Source organism: Haliotis rubra, unplaced genomic scaffold (assembly GCF_003918875.1).
Source record: "Haliotis rubra isolate DU_JTF1 unplaced genomic scaffold, ASM391887v1 Scf162, whole genome shotgun sequence".
NCBI classification, from domain to species: Eukaryota; Metazoa; Mollusca; class Gastropoda; order Lepetellida; family Haliotidae; genus Haliotis; species Haliotis rubra.
This window is the reverse complement of record NW_025765581.1, coordinates 1,631,648-1,650,279: the sequence shown is the minus strand read 5'-3', so window position 1 is coordinate 1,650,279 and position 18,632 is coordinate 1,631,648. Positions and strand designations below refer to the sequence as shown.

The window sequence follows — 18,632 nt, the reverse complement described above, 5'->3', positions numbered from 1 at the left end:
CGTCTACATACTAATATCTGAATAAGTAAAGAAAAGTAAACAACCTGTGAACATTTTGACAGAATGCGCACGAGGAAGGTTATGTATCACACCTCTCAGCAACGTGTTTAAAAATCCCGGCTTAATTTGATGGCTCCGTTAAGTAAGTACTACTAGTGGGACTACATATCATATAAAATTACGCACCGTCGTTATTCAATGCAACATGCTACGACAATATTGGATAGATTTATTAATTCGACCAGCTGCTTATCAAGAAACGTATCTTAATATGTATTGTTCTGACCACTAGCATTACAAAGGTGCTACATTCCAACAACACTTTATGTTTTCAAGTTTAATAATGTATTGTAAATGCAAAGGGAAAGACGTCTTTAAAATATTTAGTTGTAAAGACGTTTGATATAATCATCCAGAGTCTCATCTTTGTTTTACATCTAGTATTAATTAATTTTCCCCAAATTATATCACCAATATTTGTACCGTTATTTGCTTCGACAGACGCGCACAGAAATATAGAAAACAGAATTAGTTGCACTGCTAGTACTACACCCAACTAAGGGGAGTTCATCGTGGATATCAGCTGTGCACATTGCAATAATGACAGATACGTGTTGTTGTGATTGAACAAGAATGGAGTTATTTCAAACTGAAAATCATTACATAATCCACAATGGAGACCACAGTTTGTGGTGTGACAGGTCTTCAGGGAGCCTGGAGGCGAAGTCAAGTGAGTATTGATGAATTCTTGATGGCTGTATATTGCGGAAGTGGAACAAATTCGTCTGCTGTTGTAGTCATGAATGTAAACAACGAAGCAATTTTTAAACTTGTTGACAGGGTGAATGTAAAGGTTATTTTAAACAGCAATGTACATTAACAATACGTTTGAACCCAATGTCATTGTGTGGTTGGTTTGGGGTTCCAAACCGGTAGTAGTGAAGTAGATTTATGTATTGTAACAAAGATTACGATTTCCAAATTCAGTGCACACAGTATTTCATGGACACAGGTTGTGTTAGGCACAATATTTTTACAACATGATTATTGTCTATTCACAATTAGCTGTTGTTACTTGAAATGGCCACGATCATGGTGTACCAAGATGTGTCAATATTATCAACATTCCATGATGTTCAGTAAGAATTAAAATGTGGTTTATATGCCAGTTATTCGTCTTTGTGCACATACGGGCTTGGCCAGGCATAAAAGTATATTTTATAGGCGCAGCTTCTTCAGCTGATCAACACCAAATAATATGTTCAGCAAGTTTTTATGCTCCAGTGTGGTGTGGGAAGACATTTTAGATGATGACTGACCAACTGAATATTGTTCATGTTCAATTTCATGTTACAGTGAGCAATATATGCAGTTATATCACACCAACATGGGCATTAACTGGGAGAGGCAAACTGGTGGTTGATAGCATGAGCAAATACCCATCAGTGTTATTACACATGGTCAACAAAGTAACACATTTTAGCAACCTGATCTTCATTTTATTTCGCTCTGACAACAAGTGCAAGTGTACTGAGTTTAGTATCCTTCCTTGTAACAGGGGCGTAGGAACAGTTTTCAGAGTGGGGGGCTAATTTATGAAAAGTATTGAAAATCAAAATGAAATTGTAGTTATGGTAAGGTAGATATGGTTTCATCTTGAAAAAATGGGGCTAAACATCCACCCATGTTACCTACCCTGTGTAATATACCCTGCAGTTCAATATACACATACCCTGATGAAACCACAATTCAATTGAAGAGGCTATGTGTATTGAAGAGGATTTATTAAGATATGCTATTTGCAGTTTGTCACTGGGTTGATTCTGTACATTGTTCATCTTACCCTACTGAGACTGAAGGTGTTGTTCTCAACATGTTGGTTCTACCATTGTGTATCTTTACTTTTTTTAGGGTGACTATTGAGGGAGAAACAACTATTGCGATAGCAATAGTCTATTGCAACAAATAAATGTATGGTTTATATGAAATGAAAACAAGCTGAAGTCGTTTCAGTCTGTTTTAATAACAGACAAGAAACTTCAAACCCAGATCAAGTTTGTTTAAGAGGTAACAGGGGTGGATAACTCTAAATCAAAGTGAACGAATCTGGTACTTCCTGTATTTTGCGCAGCGCATTTGTCAACGGAAGTCAATTACTATACTATCGCTAGTAACACATGCGATCACTGCATCGATAGTTTTTCGTTTCTACCATCGATTAATTGCTATCGGAGACTCAACAATTGCAATCCATCGATAGTTTGATGCATCATTACAGCCCTATTTACTTTAGATGCTAAAATTATCACAAATTATGCTGCTAAAGTTACCAAATTCTGCAGTAAAAGCAAGAAAATCTAAATAGAAAACAATGTAAAGATAGTTTATTCGGTGTGTTTTGAAATACTGGCATATAGAATATAGCTGCCTGTGGTATTAAACATTCACTCACACGACCCAGTACAAATAAAGCCAACTATATGTAAACCCTGTTACAGTCTCTTATAGTTTTGGTTTTTAACTCTAACTGATAAAAGATATTGTGCCGTAAATAACTCATTGAAAACATGATCAGAAGTATTTCTGATGGAAATTGCATAAAATATACATCCCTTCAACAGATGGAATCCTGTAATTGAGTAATTCAGACCAGCAACATCTGGACCCTGTCAGCTGCATCTTTGAGAAATACATACAATGAAGTTACGTGTTAAATAAGACACACAAAAGATAAATAACAACGAACTATTATGTTGGAATAAAATGAATGAGCACTACCTCGGGTGCAGAATTCAAACACCATTATGGTGTTTCAGAAATACACACTCCACATTATAATTTTTTTTAAAAATATATGTCTCTCTGTGGGAATTTGATTTGATCTGGTGTGATATCCATTGAGATAATTGCACTGATGCAGGCTGGTATCGGCTTGACAAAGTTTAACAGCAGACTACACTGAGTGCATCCTCGATAACCTCCACGGTATACGTTGCGATGCATCCCACGGCTACCCTGGCCCGATCCGCGGCTTGGCCCGATATTACCTCCCTTTGCTTGCTCCGCATTCTCACAGTAGCCAATCAGCTAAGCCGCCGTTACATCCAAGCTTGCCAGTGTCAGCAAAGATGGCGGTTGCAGTCACGAAGGTTTGTTCGCAGTGCCACTCAGATTTTTTGGCAAATGATACAGACATTTTTTGACAGATCTGAAACTTTGAAAAATTATATAAAAGAACTCCTTCTACACCTTTCAGAGTACCTCTGCATCAATTGTGTTGCCAAGTTTAAACGTTTAGATAATTTAAGAAGCGAAAGTGAGTTGTGATTGGTTCGCTCAACTTCCCAGCGGAGACACCTGATTGGATAAAAAGCCAGCCAAGGGAGGTAACAAAATCATTGGGCCAAACCTTGGATGCATCCAGGGTATAGTGGAGAGTGATCGTAATGTATACCCTGGAGATTATCGAGGATGCACTGAGTGCAGATGGTAAACTATTTCACATATAGGCAAAAAAATGAAACTTGCTCTAAAATTATGGCTTAAAGAACTATATTTACTTACTTTTCACAAGAAGTTTACGACCTGTTTATCAGCTCTGTACAGGGTTCTACCTTGCCCCACAAACTAGGAGTCCAGAGGACCCCAGTGACTGATTTCAAGGGCCCTTACAGAAGATTTGAGGGTCCTTTAAAGTATTGAAAAAGTGTAGTGTTCTCTACCTTAAGGTGTAATAAATATGTTTGGAACAGGATCTATTTCTTGTTGAGAAGTTGGTACAATGTATATTATTGTGTGTCCCAAATGGGCCACAATGTAAATATTTTCTGTATCAATTAAATGTCTGTGTGTACTTAATGCACATTTTTTTGTTTAGTCAGTTTATCTGTTGTGTGGGCAGCTTTTCTTTTGTAAATTAAGATTATCTGTTGTGCAGCCAGATGATCAGTTTTACAGAGAGTATATTAGTTCTGCAATCAGTATATCTTTGTGCAATCACATAAGATATCTGTTGTGCAGCCTGTTATTACTGTAGCCAGCACAAGTTGCTGTGGAAAGACATTCATCCCTGTGTGGTTGTTGTGCTGATAGTGGAGGATGTTGGTCAGACCGATGACTGATTGGGTGTTTGATGGCTTGCCATGATGCTCATGACATTAACCACTGGTTTGTCATGTTATATACAGGCTGCCATAATAAGGCTTTTGGTGACTGCAGTTTAATTCAAGATCCACCAGATATTTTCTTCATTCATTTGACTACATGCAGATATTATTTATATGTTCAGAATAACAAACATAAATATTGTATCAGGTTTGGTTTGATGTAGCATTAAGACTGCGGCTTTTGAAGAAAATAGGAAGCAACTGTACTTATAAAGTGAAATACTTCATGTTACCATGGTTACTATTAGCAAACGGATCAATGATGACAGCCATTGTGGTATCTCAGGAAACAAAGATTGGCACAGTGCATTCACAATGTATCAGTTGCATTCATCTGATGAAGGAGGAAGATTTATACTCCCAAACTTCATGTTCCTTACTTTAAGGAAGTTGACATCCATAACTTCTCGCCTTTCAAGTGTATCACTTCTAAATGCTGTTCAAAGACTTCATTTGTCAACTGTTATGAAACTTGTCAGGAAGCCTGAATAAGTTTGTCAGTTTGTTAAAGGTGTCCCAAGGGCAAGTTGGATTTCAGGTGTTTAAGTGGTTGTTTATATTGTTGTTGTGTTGTCATGATTCAGGCATGTTTCAGGGTGCGTTGCTTCCCATACTCTACAACCACTCACCTGGCCACAGTGATGATTACAGATATTTATGATTATTGTAAATGTGACTAATCAATATTTAAACTGTTGTGATCAGTGAAGACAATTAATATTTAAATTACCTGACCAGTGATGATGATCAATGTTTATACTACCTGACCAGTGATAACTGTCAATATTTATACTACCTGACCAGTGATGACTATCAATATTTATACTACCTGACCAGTGATAACTGTCAATATTTATACTACCTGACCAGTGATGACTATCAATATTTATACTACCTGACCAGTGATGACTATCAATATTTATACTACCTGACCAGTGATAACTGTCAATATTTATACTACCTGACCAGTGATAACTGTCAATATTGATACTACCTGACCAGTGATGACTATCAATATTTATACTACCTGACCAGTGATGACTATCAATGTTTATACCAGTGATGACTATCAATATTTATACTACCTGACCAGTGATGACCAGTGATACTACCTGACCAATATTTTATACTACCTGACCAGTGATAACTGTCAATATTTATACTACCTGACCAGTGATAACTATCAATATTTATACTAATATTTATACCTGACCAGTGATGACTATCAATATTTATACCACCTGACCACTTGACCAGTGATGACTATCAATATTGATACTACCTGACCAGTGATGACTATCAATATTTATACTACCTGACCAGTGATGACTATCAATGTTTATACTACCTGACCAGTGATAACTGTCAATATTTATACTACCTGACCAGTGATGGCTATCAATATTTATACTACCTGACCACAGTGATGACTATCAATATTTATACTACCTGACCAGTGATAACTATCAATATTTATACTACCTGACCAGTGATAACTGTCAATATTTATACTACCTGACCACAGTGATGACTAAATGTATTCAAACCCTCTGTTGATAGTGACTATTGATATTTAAACCCACCCGACAGCAGTGGTTTTAAGAAATACATGTATATACCGGACACTGATGACCATGTGTTTATTTAATGGTTATAAATTCATGAAATTAACTTGTTGACACACTTAAAATGATACATATAAATTACTAGATAAGTAGTGTATTTCCTATATGTTTGATAAGATGGCATTAACCCTGATTAAGAGTTGTCAGGTAACCGTCACCAGTAGGTCACTAATGCTTCATGTGTGTTGTTTTCTGTTGTGTAAGTATGTATTACACACCTGGCCATTGACAGCCCTTCTGACATTGATTGATTGATAGCCATGTCCCTCAGCAAGCCAGTAGCATATTTAAAGGTCACATGCAACGTAAAACACAACTTTGCAGATTCTGATACCTTTCGGTATGGACTTACCAAAACAAATCATCAAAAATGCAAATTCAACTTATAAAGTTGAAAAATAACGCGATGAAAAAAACCGCGCGAAATCGGAGTTCAAACGATTCACTAATTTCCCCGACTTTTCGGGGGAAAACTGGTTTCAACAGCTGGGCTGCGCTCATAGCACGTGCTCAGTGAAATAGGTTCGCGCAACTTGGAAGTGGGCTGTCCGGTGAAGGCTTTGGTGTGAGCTATTTTCCTAATGTTTTGTTGATATCTCACAGGCGAGAGCTTTTTATATGTTATGACAGTAAATAAACTGTTTATATAATTTCATTTGTCTATTTCACCACACGTTCTTCTTACCGAGTCACTTTCTCAGTTCGATACTTAAAAGCAATGTCATTATTTAGCGTTGACAGAATGTCTAACTGTGATATAGATATGTCGTTGTCACAGACAAAACTCAATGTCTTGTTTTATTGACACCTGTGTGTCTGCCTGCCTGTCTGCTAATGACAATATTCAATACACAACTGCGATCACTGACCACATGCAATTTGAACTTAACACCAATCAGGCTATACACAATAAACAAAACGCATTGATTTATGGCCCGAGTTCGGTCTCTGTCACATTATGTAATTACACAGACAGGCAGGTGTGATACTTGAACACATGACATGTTATGATGTCTGTTGATTGCAAAATGTTATACACAAAAAAATGAGCATGTATTTACAAAACCCTACTGTATATATACACACACAATGAGCCGTGAGGGCATCTGCAAATGAACCAGCCGTTACACTTGAGTGCACACCCACCCGCTCTGACTGGGTTCGGTATCCCGGCTGCTTCGTTTCTTGGGAAGTAAACCCAAGTACACAATATTGCACTTTTGATTTGCGATTGTACGCTTATAATTTTGTTTATATGTTTTTCATAACCAACAATGTATATTATATGTCATGAATAAGTGATAATTGTGTTTTAATTATGTTTGTTTTTGGTTGCATGTGACCTTTAAGCATTGTTTGGTATGATGCAATCAGGGACTAACTCGCCAGAATTCCACTCTGAGGGCAGGTGTTCTGTCTACTACATCATCGAGGAGATAATCACCTCCTATGAGATAAAAATGATTCCAAAGCATAAAGTTTTAACAAACAAACTATTTTTACAGAGACATGGATATGTTTAGAGGAATAAGATCCATGTAAGTAGGGAGTTTTAGAGTCATCATGGTCATGTTTAGAAACAATTTCTGTTCTGACTTGTGATTGTGAAGCGAAGTATGCATACTGATGGTCATAAATTGAGCAACTATACATATTTCATGTCTGTGCAGACAGGTATGTGAAATATTCACGTCATAATTAGTGATGTTCTCATGATTGATTAGGTACAGTGATTGATCATTTATACTTTGATGAATGAGCATGTGTGTTCATGATAAATTGTGGAGAAAATGTAGCTATCTGTATTCATTTACTTTAATGCAATCTCTAACTTTGATGTGGGAGGAAGTCTCCAGTAACCAAACAAACCTAGAAATATGATCTAGACAATCCAGGATTCAAACCCATGGCCACAGGTTCTTAACATGCCAAAGGGAAGCAACTCTGCACAGCAAATCATTGTGCCTCAGATGATTAGGCCATCCATGATTTACAAAATTCATGAAAGGGGATGTTATATATTTTCCTATAATAGCAGTATACAAACTATTATATGATTCACATTTAGCAAAATATGAAATTCATACTTAATGTTATTTGTTTCCAGTGAGGCAATAAGAAGTCTCGTCTAATGTTATCCTCCATTACATACAGGCAGTTTTTAAAGATGCTGCATCTAAAGCGTGAAGAAATTAGACTTTGATTGACAACAGTACAGATGTTAGAATAACTTGTTTTAATAGAGATTTGAATTGTTTATAAGAATATGAATTTGAGATTGTTGACCTGCACCAGGTGTTTGTTGGGCTCAGAAGTCTCTGAATATATGTATAAACAATATACTACTTTCAAGCATATCATTGTAATTTTAAATATTTTGTGAATAGCTTTTTAGGTATGATTCCTACGTTATGTGTGCAATATGCAGACACTATGGTCAGTTGTTAAGAGCAGAATTGTGGAGAATCAATGTTATTGTGAAATATCCATAGCAAGTATCTAACATAGCTTAAACAAGAACTTTTCTACCAACCAATGGCAGTGTTTTGTTGAATTGTTCTGGTTTTAGTCACATTTTGGGACAGGCTTTCTGACTATCAGACTGCCAAACGTCCAAGTGCACAACTTTTGTTACAAGTGTTGATTGCTGAAAGTGCAATTAAAGTGCAATTAGAGGGTCAGGTGTTTTTCTGACTTGGTCGAAGCATGTTGTTGTATCTTTGTTGTTGTAGATTGATGCACATAGGGGCGGTAGGGTAGCCTAGTGGTTAAAGCGTTCGCTCGTCACACGGAAGTCCCGGGTTCAATTCCCCACATGGGTTCAATGTGTGAAGCCCATTTCTGGTGTCCCCCACCTTGATATTGCTGGAATATTGCTAAAAGCAGCATAAAACCCAATTCACTCACTCACTCACACGATGCTCATGACGTCAATCATAGCCCTTCATTTCCAGACTTGTGTCATTCTACTTGAATAATTCTGAGTCAGCATTATCCGACAAACAAAAAATGTCATAATTTTATATTTCCATTCTCCTCAGGAGTCATAAGTATTCATTGTTCTTGCTAAAGGAGCTATTTCTCAAATGCTGTTGTTGATAATAGCTGCCACTTGAATATTTTTCTTCTATTCAAACCTCATAAAAAAAGGAATTTAAATAAGAGCTCCTGCTCTTAACAGTAAGTATAAAGTATTAACCCTGTGGGGTTCAGGTTTATGATAGTCCTTACCAACCAATGTTGGTCGTAAGAGGCGGCTCATCAGTAGTCAGGCTTGGGGACTTGGTTGAAAGAAGAAATTGTGCCATGAATGCTTGGATTGCTGTCTCCCTTGTCTAGTGGTTCTGTGTTTCTCCCGTGAGACAGACCCATGTCTGTTTTTATATATTTTCTAATATGTTAGACACCCAAGAACATTAAAAATAAAAAATATTAGTGTAGTCACAGTGAAAGGTCCGGTTCCTGTGTAGGGATTTGAACCACAGACTTTCTGATCCAAAGTCAGATGCCTTGTCCACATGACCAAAGAGGTTAACCCCCGTCAGCAAGCTGACAAGGTAAGGATATCATCTGTGGGATGAATCCACACCCTGCTACCCATATGTGACAATCATTATCTTGTGATTTCTTAGGCCATGTAGTGATTCTGTATTAGAACTGGATCCCAACAATCTTTGCTGATCAAGCTGCATGACTTGGTTGATGTCATGTAGTGATTCTGTATTAGAACTGGATCCCAACAATCTTTGCTGATCAAGCTGCATGACTTGGTTGATGTCATCTAGTGATTCTGTATTAGAACTGGATCCCAACAATCTTTGCTGATCAAGCTGCATGACTTGGTTGATGTCATGTTTATGGTCGGTTGCTGATAACATCAATCACTGGATAGTCTGGTCCAGACTCAAACATTCACAGACCACTTTCACTCCACTGGAATATTACTTAATGCAGCATTAAACATCAGAGACGTCATTCACATTTATTGTATGTTTATTACACCAACATCAGGCTTTGATGCTTTAATTACGTTGGTGTTAATTGTCTTGTTGCTATGGTGATTTTGCTCAAGAAGAGGCCTCTTGTAACATGTAACTGCCAGGTGTTGAGGATGTAGACGTGTGATGTGATTGATTTCTTATTATTATGTTCATAATCCATCTGGAATATTGCAGATAGTGACATAATGTTCAATCGCATACCTGTTTATTGTTTATCTGGGATCAGTGTTATATTTCTTGGTTATGTGATAACATATAAAAACAGTCATATTTTATTCCATCTGAGCGTGTTAATTTGTTTTGCTCAAAATGATGAATTATTAGGGTTTTTTCAATTGTTAGTTTGTCGCCATTCCATTCTAAGAGTATTTATATGTTTGTGAAAACTGGTCATGAATATTACTTGTATATATCAAGCTTCAAGCTTGGTGTCCGACAACACCTTTTCCCTTCAGAAACAAATGATATTCCCACCACTGATCGCTGCCAGTCTTGTTCAAGTGGTTGAAATTTTTCAGTTGAATATGAAATTCTTTGTCATTATTTCTCAAGTTCAGTTCAGATACTTGAAGTACATGTATTGGGGCTAAACACTTATGTGCCATTTTTCTGGTAGCAGTTGGGTAGCCAAGCGGTTTAAGTGTTTGCTTGTCACTCTGAAGAGCCATGTTTGATTCCCCACATGGGTACAATGTGTGAAGCCCATTTCTGGTGTCCCCTGCTCACAGTGATGTTGCTAGTATATTGATAAAAAAGGCACAAACCATATTCACTCACTCACTTACTTCCGGTACTTTAATATTTGTCTTTTATTTTCCTATTTTCCTAAATGTTCCTATTTTCCTAAATGTTCCTAAATGTTCCTATTTTCCTAAATGTTCCTATTTTCTCTCAAGGGATAGCCTACTCATTAAAGTATTTGCTCGTCACGCCAAAGACATGGTTTAGATCCCCACAATGGGTAAAATGCATAAAGACCATTTCTGGAATCCCCATGGTGATATTGCTGGAATATTGCCAAAAGGGGCATAAAACTAAACTCACTTACTCACTCACTATTTTCTCTCAAAATGCACTCCTTGTCACTGTTAAGATTTCCGGCCCTGAGACCACATGACAAATGATGCAAAATTTACATGATCCGTGAAGATCCGGGTTAGAATTTGCCTTCAGCAACTTACGGGATCAGGCGGTCATGCTTGATGACTTTTTTTATACATTTCATTCTATCTCAGGTCATCAGTTCAAATTGGAGGTGGGAGTAACCCAGTGGTTAAAGCGTTGGCTCGTCACGAAGACCTCCAGATTTTGTCATTTTACTTAAGCACCTAAGGGAGCTCGAATCCCCACATGGGTACAATGTGTACTGAAGCCCATTTCTGGTGTCCCCTCTACAATTTATGCCGTTGATATTGCTGGAATATTGCTAAAAGAGAGATAGCGGAGAAAAAGTTTTGCCAAACTTTGTCATCAGTTTATATGATGTTGGATTGTCAGATCCAAAAACAGTGTTATTAAATTACAGACCTCTGTACAACTGTAGCTCGATGGACAACAAATACTTTTTTTAAGCAGTTATTAATCGTGCGAATGAATTTGTTTAGGCATCGCTTCCTGGAATGTAATGACATTATGGCTCCCACATGAGCTGCCATGTTGCCATAAAAGAGCTTTCATAGGCGCTTTGTTCTTTTGACAAAACTGTACAGTTATTAGATTTAGCATTTTGTGGGTTTTTTTCTGGGATTACAATCATATGTGCTGTTTTGTTTTACTATTTAAGTTTTCCGAACCTTATTCTGACTATGCTTTTGTGATTTCAGATAAGTTCATTTATGAGGTTTGACACAAATGTCTTTATTGTTATGTTTAACCCGTGAAGATCCGGGTTAGAATGGATCTTCAGCAATCCATGCTTGTAACTGAGATAACTAAATGAGATAACTAACGGGATCGGGTGGTCAGGCTCACTGACTTGATTGACACGTCATCGTATCCCAGTTGCGTAATAGATGCTCATGCTGTTGATCACTGGATTGTCTGGTACAGACTCGATTATTTACAGACAGCTGCCATATAGCTGTAATATTGCTGAGTGCGGCGTAAATCTAAACTCACTCACTCACTATTGTTATGTTTAATGCTGTAGCCAAATGTCCCGTCAATATTGTTTCATATCACGGATATGCCCGAATACAGATTATATCTAACAAAGTCACTGGATTTAAACGTTTATTGAAATAACTGTTCATCTCTGTTAAGAAATGAGCTGAAGCTTGGCTTGTCTAGTTATCTGTATGGTAATATATTTTCCAGATCAGTTGATTTCAGTGTGCATGGTGTACATGTATCCCATATATGATATCTGTGCAGATCATATTTGAATTTATTATTTAACTAAAGCATTTGTCCTTGACATGAGCTTATGACATAAAAGCATGTATGTCATACCAAAAAGTCATAAGTAATTGATAACTGGAAGTGGGACTTTTTTCATCAATACATGTGGTTTGATAAGAAAGCTGAATGTCAGTGAAAACATACCAGAGATATAATAACATCACAAAGATCTGTGGAAAACATGTATCACCACACATGATCTATTACGTAAGATTACAACAAGTTTCTGATAACTTTTTAACTCTTTTATAACAAAAGGAAAGCAGTAATGTGAAAATGATAAATAAGATTATTACAAGAGGTTTTGAATGCAAGAAATATCAACCTTGTCTCATTTACCAGAATCTTCTTTATCAACTCTGAGAACACTTTCTGTTGAATGCTTGTCTGTTTAATGTTGTAAACTGTTGACTTCGTATTGAAGTGAGCTACAGTACCATGGTGGGAATGGTGGGGTAGCCTCATGGTTAAAGCATTAGCTTGTCACGACAAGGACCTGTGGTTGATTTCCCACATGGGTACTAATGAACCACAATTCTGGTGTCCGCCATGCTATTACTGGAATATTGCTAAAAGCGGCATAACACCATCCTAACTCAAAGTGCAGCAGCACAATATTTTACTATATGACTGATATCATATTGTGACTAAATATACTGAACAGCAAAAGAAATGCAAGTTTAGAAAAAATGAAATTTTATGAAGGTAAGCGTTCATGTTTATGGAACGTTCATGGTAAAGTGACGTAATGATTCCAGATGAGATGATGTCATGCAATTTGACGTCCATACGAACCATTCGCACAAACACACCAACAGTGCAACAAAACCATAATTTTAGCACGTGCATCAACGGTTCTGGATGAGAAGCATTCATGTCACTCTGAGGTATCCTTTATAAAGGCTTGTGTAAAAAAACAGTCCAGTATTGACGCTAAGAGGTGATCACGCCACACAAACGATGCCTAGACTAACGACTGAGCAGAGGGGAATGGCCTTTGGAAAGTTGCACGGAGGTAGCTCTGCAACCACTGTAGCTAGACAATTCGGCTGTCATCTTACCACCATTACATGACTTGCTCAACGTCATCAGCAAATTGTGGTTGCTGCTGATCGTCCCCGTACCGGACGGCAACAAGTGACAACTCATGCGCAGGATCGGTTCATCCAGGTCACTCATCTAAGGAACCGAACTCAAGCAGCAACAGTAACAGCTGCCTTAGTTCTTGGGTCAAGGGGAGCAGTGCCAAGCGATACGATAAGGCGTCGTCTTCGGGCTGCTGGAAGCCACTGCCAAAGGCCATATGTGGGGCCAATTTTGGTATCGCCAACAACGCCAGCGACGCTTGCAGCCCTCACACAGCAAGGGGTGTTGATGGATTATCTGGCACAGAACAACATTAACGTTTTTCCATGGGCGTCCCTTTCCCCGGATATGGCTCCCATTGAACATTCTGGGACGAAATTGGACGGAGGATTGCTGCAGGTAGATAGCCACTCACACTTGCACAATTGGAATAGAAATTGGTGTTTGAGGGAAGCCAATTGACTCAGGCATTCTTTCAGACTCTAGTGAACTCAATGATCCCACATTGCACGGCCTGTGTGCAAGCTCAAGGTGGCTATACGCGCTACTAAAGAGACTGTCACTTTTCGCGTTCAGGGGTATCTCCATTTGACGGACTATGATCAATTTGAACTTATTGCAATTCAATGTCAACAGCAACTTGTAGCTTAAATTGACAGTGTTTTCTATAGAATAAATGATTAGACATAATTTTGGTTGTCTTCTATTAAAAACATAACAAAAAGCCAGACTTGCATTTCTTTTGCTGTTCAGTATATTATCATTTCACATCTCAATTTGCATTGTATTTTCACTGCCAACAATATTGGTTGAGCCTGAGTCATATGGTTTTGTAAACGCCAGGTCGGACTTTTGTTTACAGCTGCGCAAGCTGACGAAACAGTTCACATGTGAACAACAGCTTTCACAGGTATTGACAGTTACACAACAGTGTGATATACATGTTAAAGAGTTGGGTGCATTTGGTGCAGATGAAATGAAAATACATATGTATCGGTGATCAATAAATAACACTTATAGGTTGGGCACAAACAGCAGCAGGATGATAATTAACTGTTTTTATTACTCGCCCGTGGAAGATACTGCAGTGGAATATTTTTACAGCAATATTACACTTGTGTGATACCGCTAGACGTATGACGTCATAATGGTTTACAGTTTTGACACCACAATGCTAATACCTCTGTCAGAATGGTATTAGACCTGGCTTGACTCGCAGAAAGCTGAGAGTCATCACACTACGTAGGCAGTTTCTATCAATATATGTTGGAGAGTAATAAACAGAATACTGAACTCGTTTCCGTGAAATACCGTTTTTATTAAACATGTGAACGATTTAGTATCAAACTTGATTTCGCTCCTTTGATACCAAATCATTAACTCGTTTAATAAACGAGTATTACACGGAAGGTCATTTAGTATCCTCTATTTATTGAATCATTATGGCTATTCAGATTGTAGTATTGTCAAGGAAATAAATGTATTTATCATCCAAAACTGTGTTCCACAGGAGATATCGCTTGTGTGAGATCAAACGGTATCTCCTAGGAGACTTTGTACAATGCCCTGACAATGCTATGATGTCATGTACTTGATGACATCACAATGCTATGACATCGCTGCACTGCAACTCTAATGGCAGTACCGTGTTCAGAGATGTACATTTTTATTAAAAAATTAATGAAGAGTGATTTTGGATGATAAATAAAATCTCACCCTCGTGTCTTCTGATATGAAATGTATCAACACTCGTTGATAAAAGTTAAAATATCCTCGGCAAGCCTTGGGTGAGATTCTCTATGTACTCAAAAGAAGTTAAGGACTGCCACGCCTTTTATATTACTATAGTTAATGTAGTTTTGTATACTACTGTAAAGAGTTGGGTGCATTTGGTGCTGATGAAATGAAAATACAAACATATCAGTATTCAATAAATAACACTTATAAAATACGTAGGTATAGGCACAAAAACATGATGTTAACTGCTTTTATTATTTTGCTATGTTCATTCAGATTGTAGTAAGGAAATAAATGTATATACTCATTTTTGACAGGTTTTTCCATATACTACAGTCAATCTGTCATGGAAATGTTTGTATACTACTCAAAACAAATTAAGGATCATCAAATTCTTTGATATTACTATAGTGAATATGTCATTGCAGTTCTGATAAAGTATAGTAATTTGAAAGTATCAGTTTGTCCTTCACCTTTTTGAGTAGTATATGTAAAGGTTCTCAGTATATTGGTACTAATTGTTAATAAGACTTGTTGTAAGACTAACAGGATCGGTTGATACATGTCATCATACCCCAATTGGATAGATCAGTGTTCATGCTGTTGATCACTGGATTGTCTGGTCCAGACTCAGTTATTGACAGACTGTTGCCATATTGCCATATTGGAATGAATTCCAGGCTCTGACCAAGATTCTTGTATGATTGCCCTTGGCCAACATGCAGTTGGGTTGTACATTGTGTGCTGCTGTTACTTTCTCAACTCCATGTGGAATATACATTTGTTTGTCAACTTCTGGAACAATGCTAATACAGTGAAATTGTCATTGATCATTAATCAGAACCTTATTATTATGGAAACTTCAATCCAATTTCTGCTGAGCAGATTAGGTAATCCCAATATCTGTATGTCTATTTTTCTTTGTAACCATAGTGAAAAGCAATTGTACTCTCTGTGGTGAAAAAGCAATTGTACTCTCTATGGTGAAAAAGCAATTGTACTCTCTATGGTGAAAAAGCAATTGTACTCTCTATGGTAAAAAAGCAATTGTACTCTCTATGGTGAAAAAGCAATTGTACTCCCAATGGTAAAAAAGCAGTTGTACTCTCTATAGTAAAAAAGCAATTGTACTCTATATGGTGAAAAAGCAGTTGTACTCTATATGGTGTAAAAGCAGTTGTACTCTCTATGGTAAACGCAATTGTGTTCCCTATGAATGTCTCTTTCTACTTGCTACTGGGTATCATTAAATACAATGTAACATCCTGTTTTTAATAAATGAGCTAATAGAATTACAGCATTAGCATACTTTGATCTGTAATACTGAAGTCTGAAATACAAAGTAGATTGGGCAATGCAACTTTTATGTAGATGGTACTGATTATTTATGTTAAAAATGGAACAGTGCCACTGTGTGCCTGGGCAACTTCAGACCTCTCCTTGTAATCTGATCTGGTGACACTTATCTGTTTCAATAGAGAATGCTATATAGTGACAGATCCAAACCACCATTTGTTATAAAGGCCATCCTGGGTGCAATGCTAATGAACCATGCCATACATATACAGCCGTTGTTACAATATTCTAACGTTCTGTTTGTTGTTAATTACAGATATTATTGTACTGTGTGTGGTACCATATTCTTTCGGAAGTGACACTTCCGCTGGTGTTTGTGGCCAAGAAGTTGAGGCACTATCTTTAACTCTGTAGATATAACATTTATCTTATTGAACAGGGATGAGTTCTTGTTACCTATGTCTAGGATTTATCTTGAAACATATTTTAAACTATGCAGTCATTACCTTTTTAAATAGTTTGTCTGTGAGATGAGTATTACCTTAGACTTGTGTCTTTCTCTGAGCCATTATTGATCATGATGAAACTAGTGTTTTATATTTATATTTTCCTATTATCTGAATATTGCTTTTTGTAGTAATTGATACTGAAATTTGTGTAAATTATTTCTCCATGATACAGCAGTTCTATTCTTGGTAAACAATGGCGGCCTGTTAGTCTGTCTCACAGTCCATGAAACACATTATTTTCCCTTCAACCATGCCTTTTCTACAATGCGAAAACCCTAAATGAAGCAAATTAAGATTTTCCTCAGGCTCAAGATCTTAGTCTCCCATCTCACTGGGGTTCCTTTTCAAGTTAAATGGATTTATTTGTTTTTATCAAATTTATATATTTTAGGGACAAAACATTAGTTTGGCAGCCAGTAAATAATCAAGTATGGACCATATAATCATGTGATTGTTATTGTGACCAATAATCCAGGCCATCAGGGAGCAATGACGTGCTATCGAACAAGTCACTGAGCCAGGGGCACATGGTTTTAATCCTCTCTGTCATTTAGCCCAAGGACTTATAAACAGGAAAATCAGTGTGGCAATTTAGATACATTGGACAGACATGCATAACAGCAATATTGGTTCTTTATTACTCTTTTGACAGCTGCCATTGCAGCTGTTAATGTCTTCTTGGCTCAGACTTTGCAATTCTAAAAGAAAATCATTTTATGTGAAAGTGCTGTTTTCTCAGTCACTATATGGCAGAAATGCTGCCGATGTGATCTTAACACACTCACTCACTTATTCCTTTTGTGAGTACTGTATTAAACCTATTATATCAATTCTTCATGTCATTTTTTAGTCTTTTTTTTGCATTTTAAGCCCTCGGCTTAAATTTGGATATGTTACTGAATCAACATTGGCAAAAAGAGTTTAAAAATGTGCAGTCCTTCTAGAGGGTATATGGTGATATCATTTTTTTCTCTTTGGACGAGGCCTAGCTCATCCAGTGTGAAAATGTTCTCTTTGACTTTGGGTAAAACATGCTAAATATGCATAATATATGCAAGAAACAATATAAAGTGTTACTCTTTAAACTTAGTTGGGGCGATTTTAAAGATTACTTTCAGAATGGTCAAATCTTTGTCAGGGTGTGCTTTTTGGAGCAGGGCGCTCAATACAATGACTACAGTATTTTATCCAGATTGTGGCGAGACTGGACATAGAATGATGCAGAGATGATATTCAGTACAATGCCAAGTGCTGAAAACTATAAACATGTGAACACTTTGATGATAAGTGGAGATGGTAATGCATTGGGATCATTGTGATTGTCTAGTACTTTTCATCTGCGTCAGTTGATGTTTTTTGGAGAGCTGATATGAACTCATACAAAAGAGATTGAAAAAAGTAAATCCTGACAGGGAACACATGTCTTGGCTCTGGCCTTTTAGTCTATTTCCTTTTCACAAGGAGGAATCAATTATTCAATGTGTTGATCTTAGGCCAGTAGATCCACACCCCAGCAAACTGAAATAAATAAATGTGTCTAAATCAGGCATGAAGATTGTGTTTAGACAGCTCCAGGGGTCTGTCTAGACAGACTTGGGGGGGACCTGATGGCAGGAGGGGGTGGAGTTTTGTCAGGGTTTGTTTAGTTTGACAGGCCTGGGAACCACAGGCCTGGGACCGATCTGTTTGATTGGCACTTTGGAAGTTGGTGAGTAACTATAAAGACAAGATACTATATGGATGACAACTGCTTTGATATAATTTATTATCATGCAACATTTCTGTATAGTTTATTATTCAAGAACCTCCTTG

The 18,632-nt window shown here is 37.2% G+C and overlaps 1 protein-coding gene across 1 annotated transcript in view; it reads left to right on the top strand.

The window, feature by feature from the left end:
• Positions 1–575: 575 nt before the first annotated feature.
• LOC124271669 (phosphatidylinositide phosphatase SAC2-like) overlaps positions 576–18,632 on the top strand; it is a 411,520-nt gene continuing 393,463 nt past the window's right edge. Inside the window, 1 exon segment of the mRNA XM_046706827.1 lies at positions 576–730. Coding sequence (XP_046562783.1) covers positions 634–730 — 97 coding nt within the window. The 5' untranslated portion in view covers positions 576–633.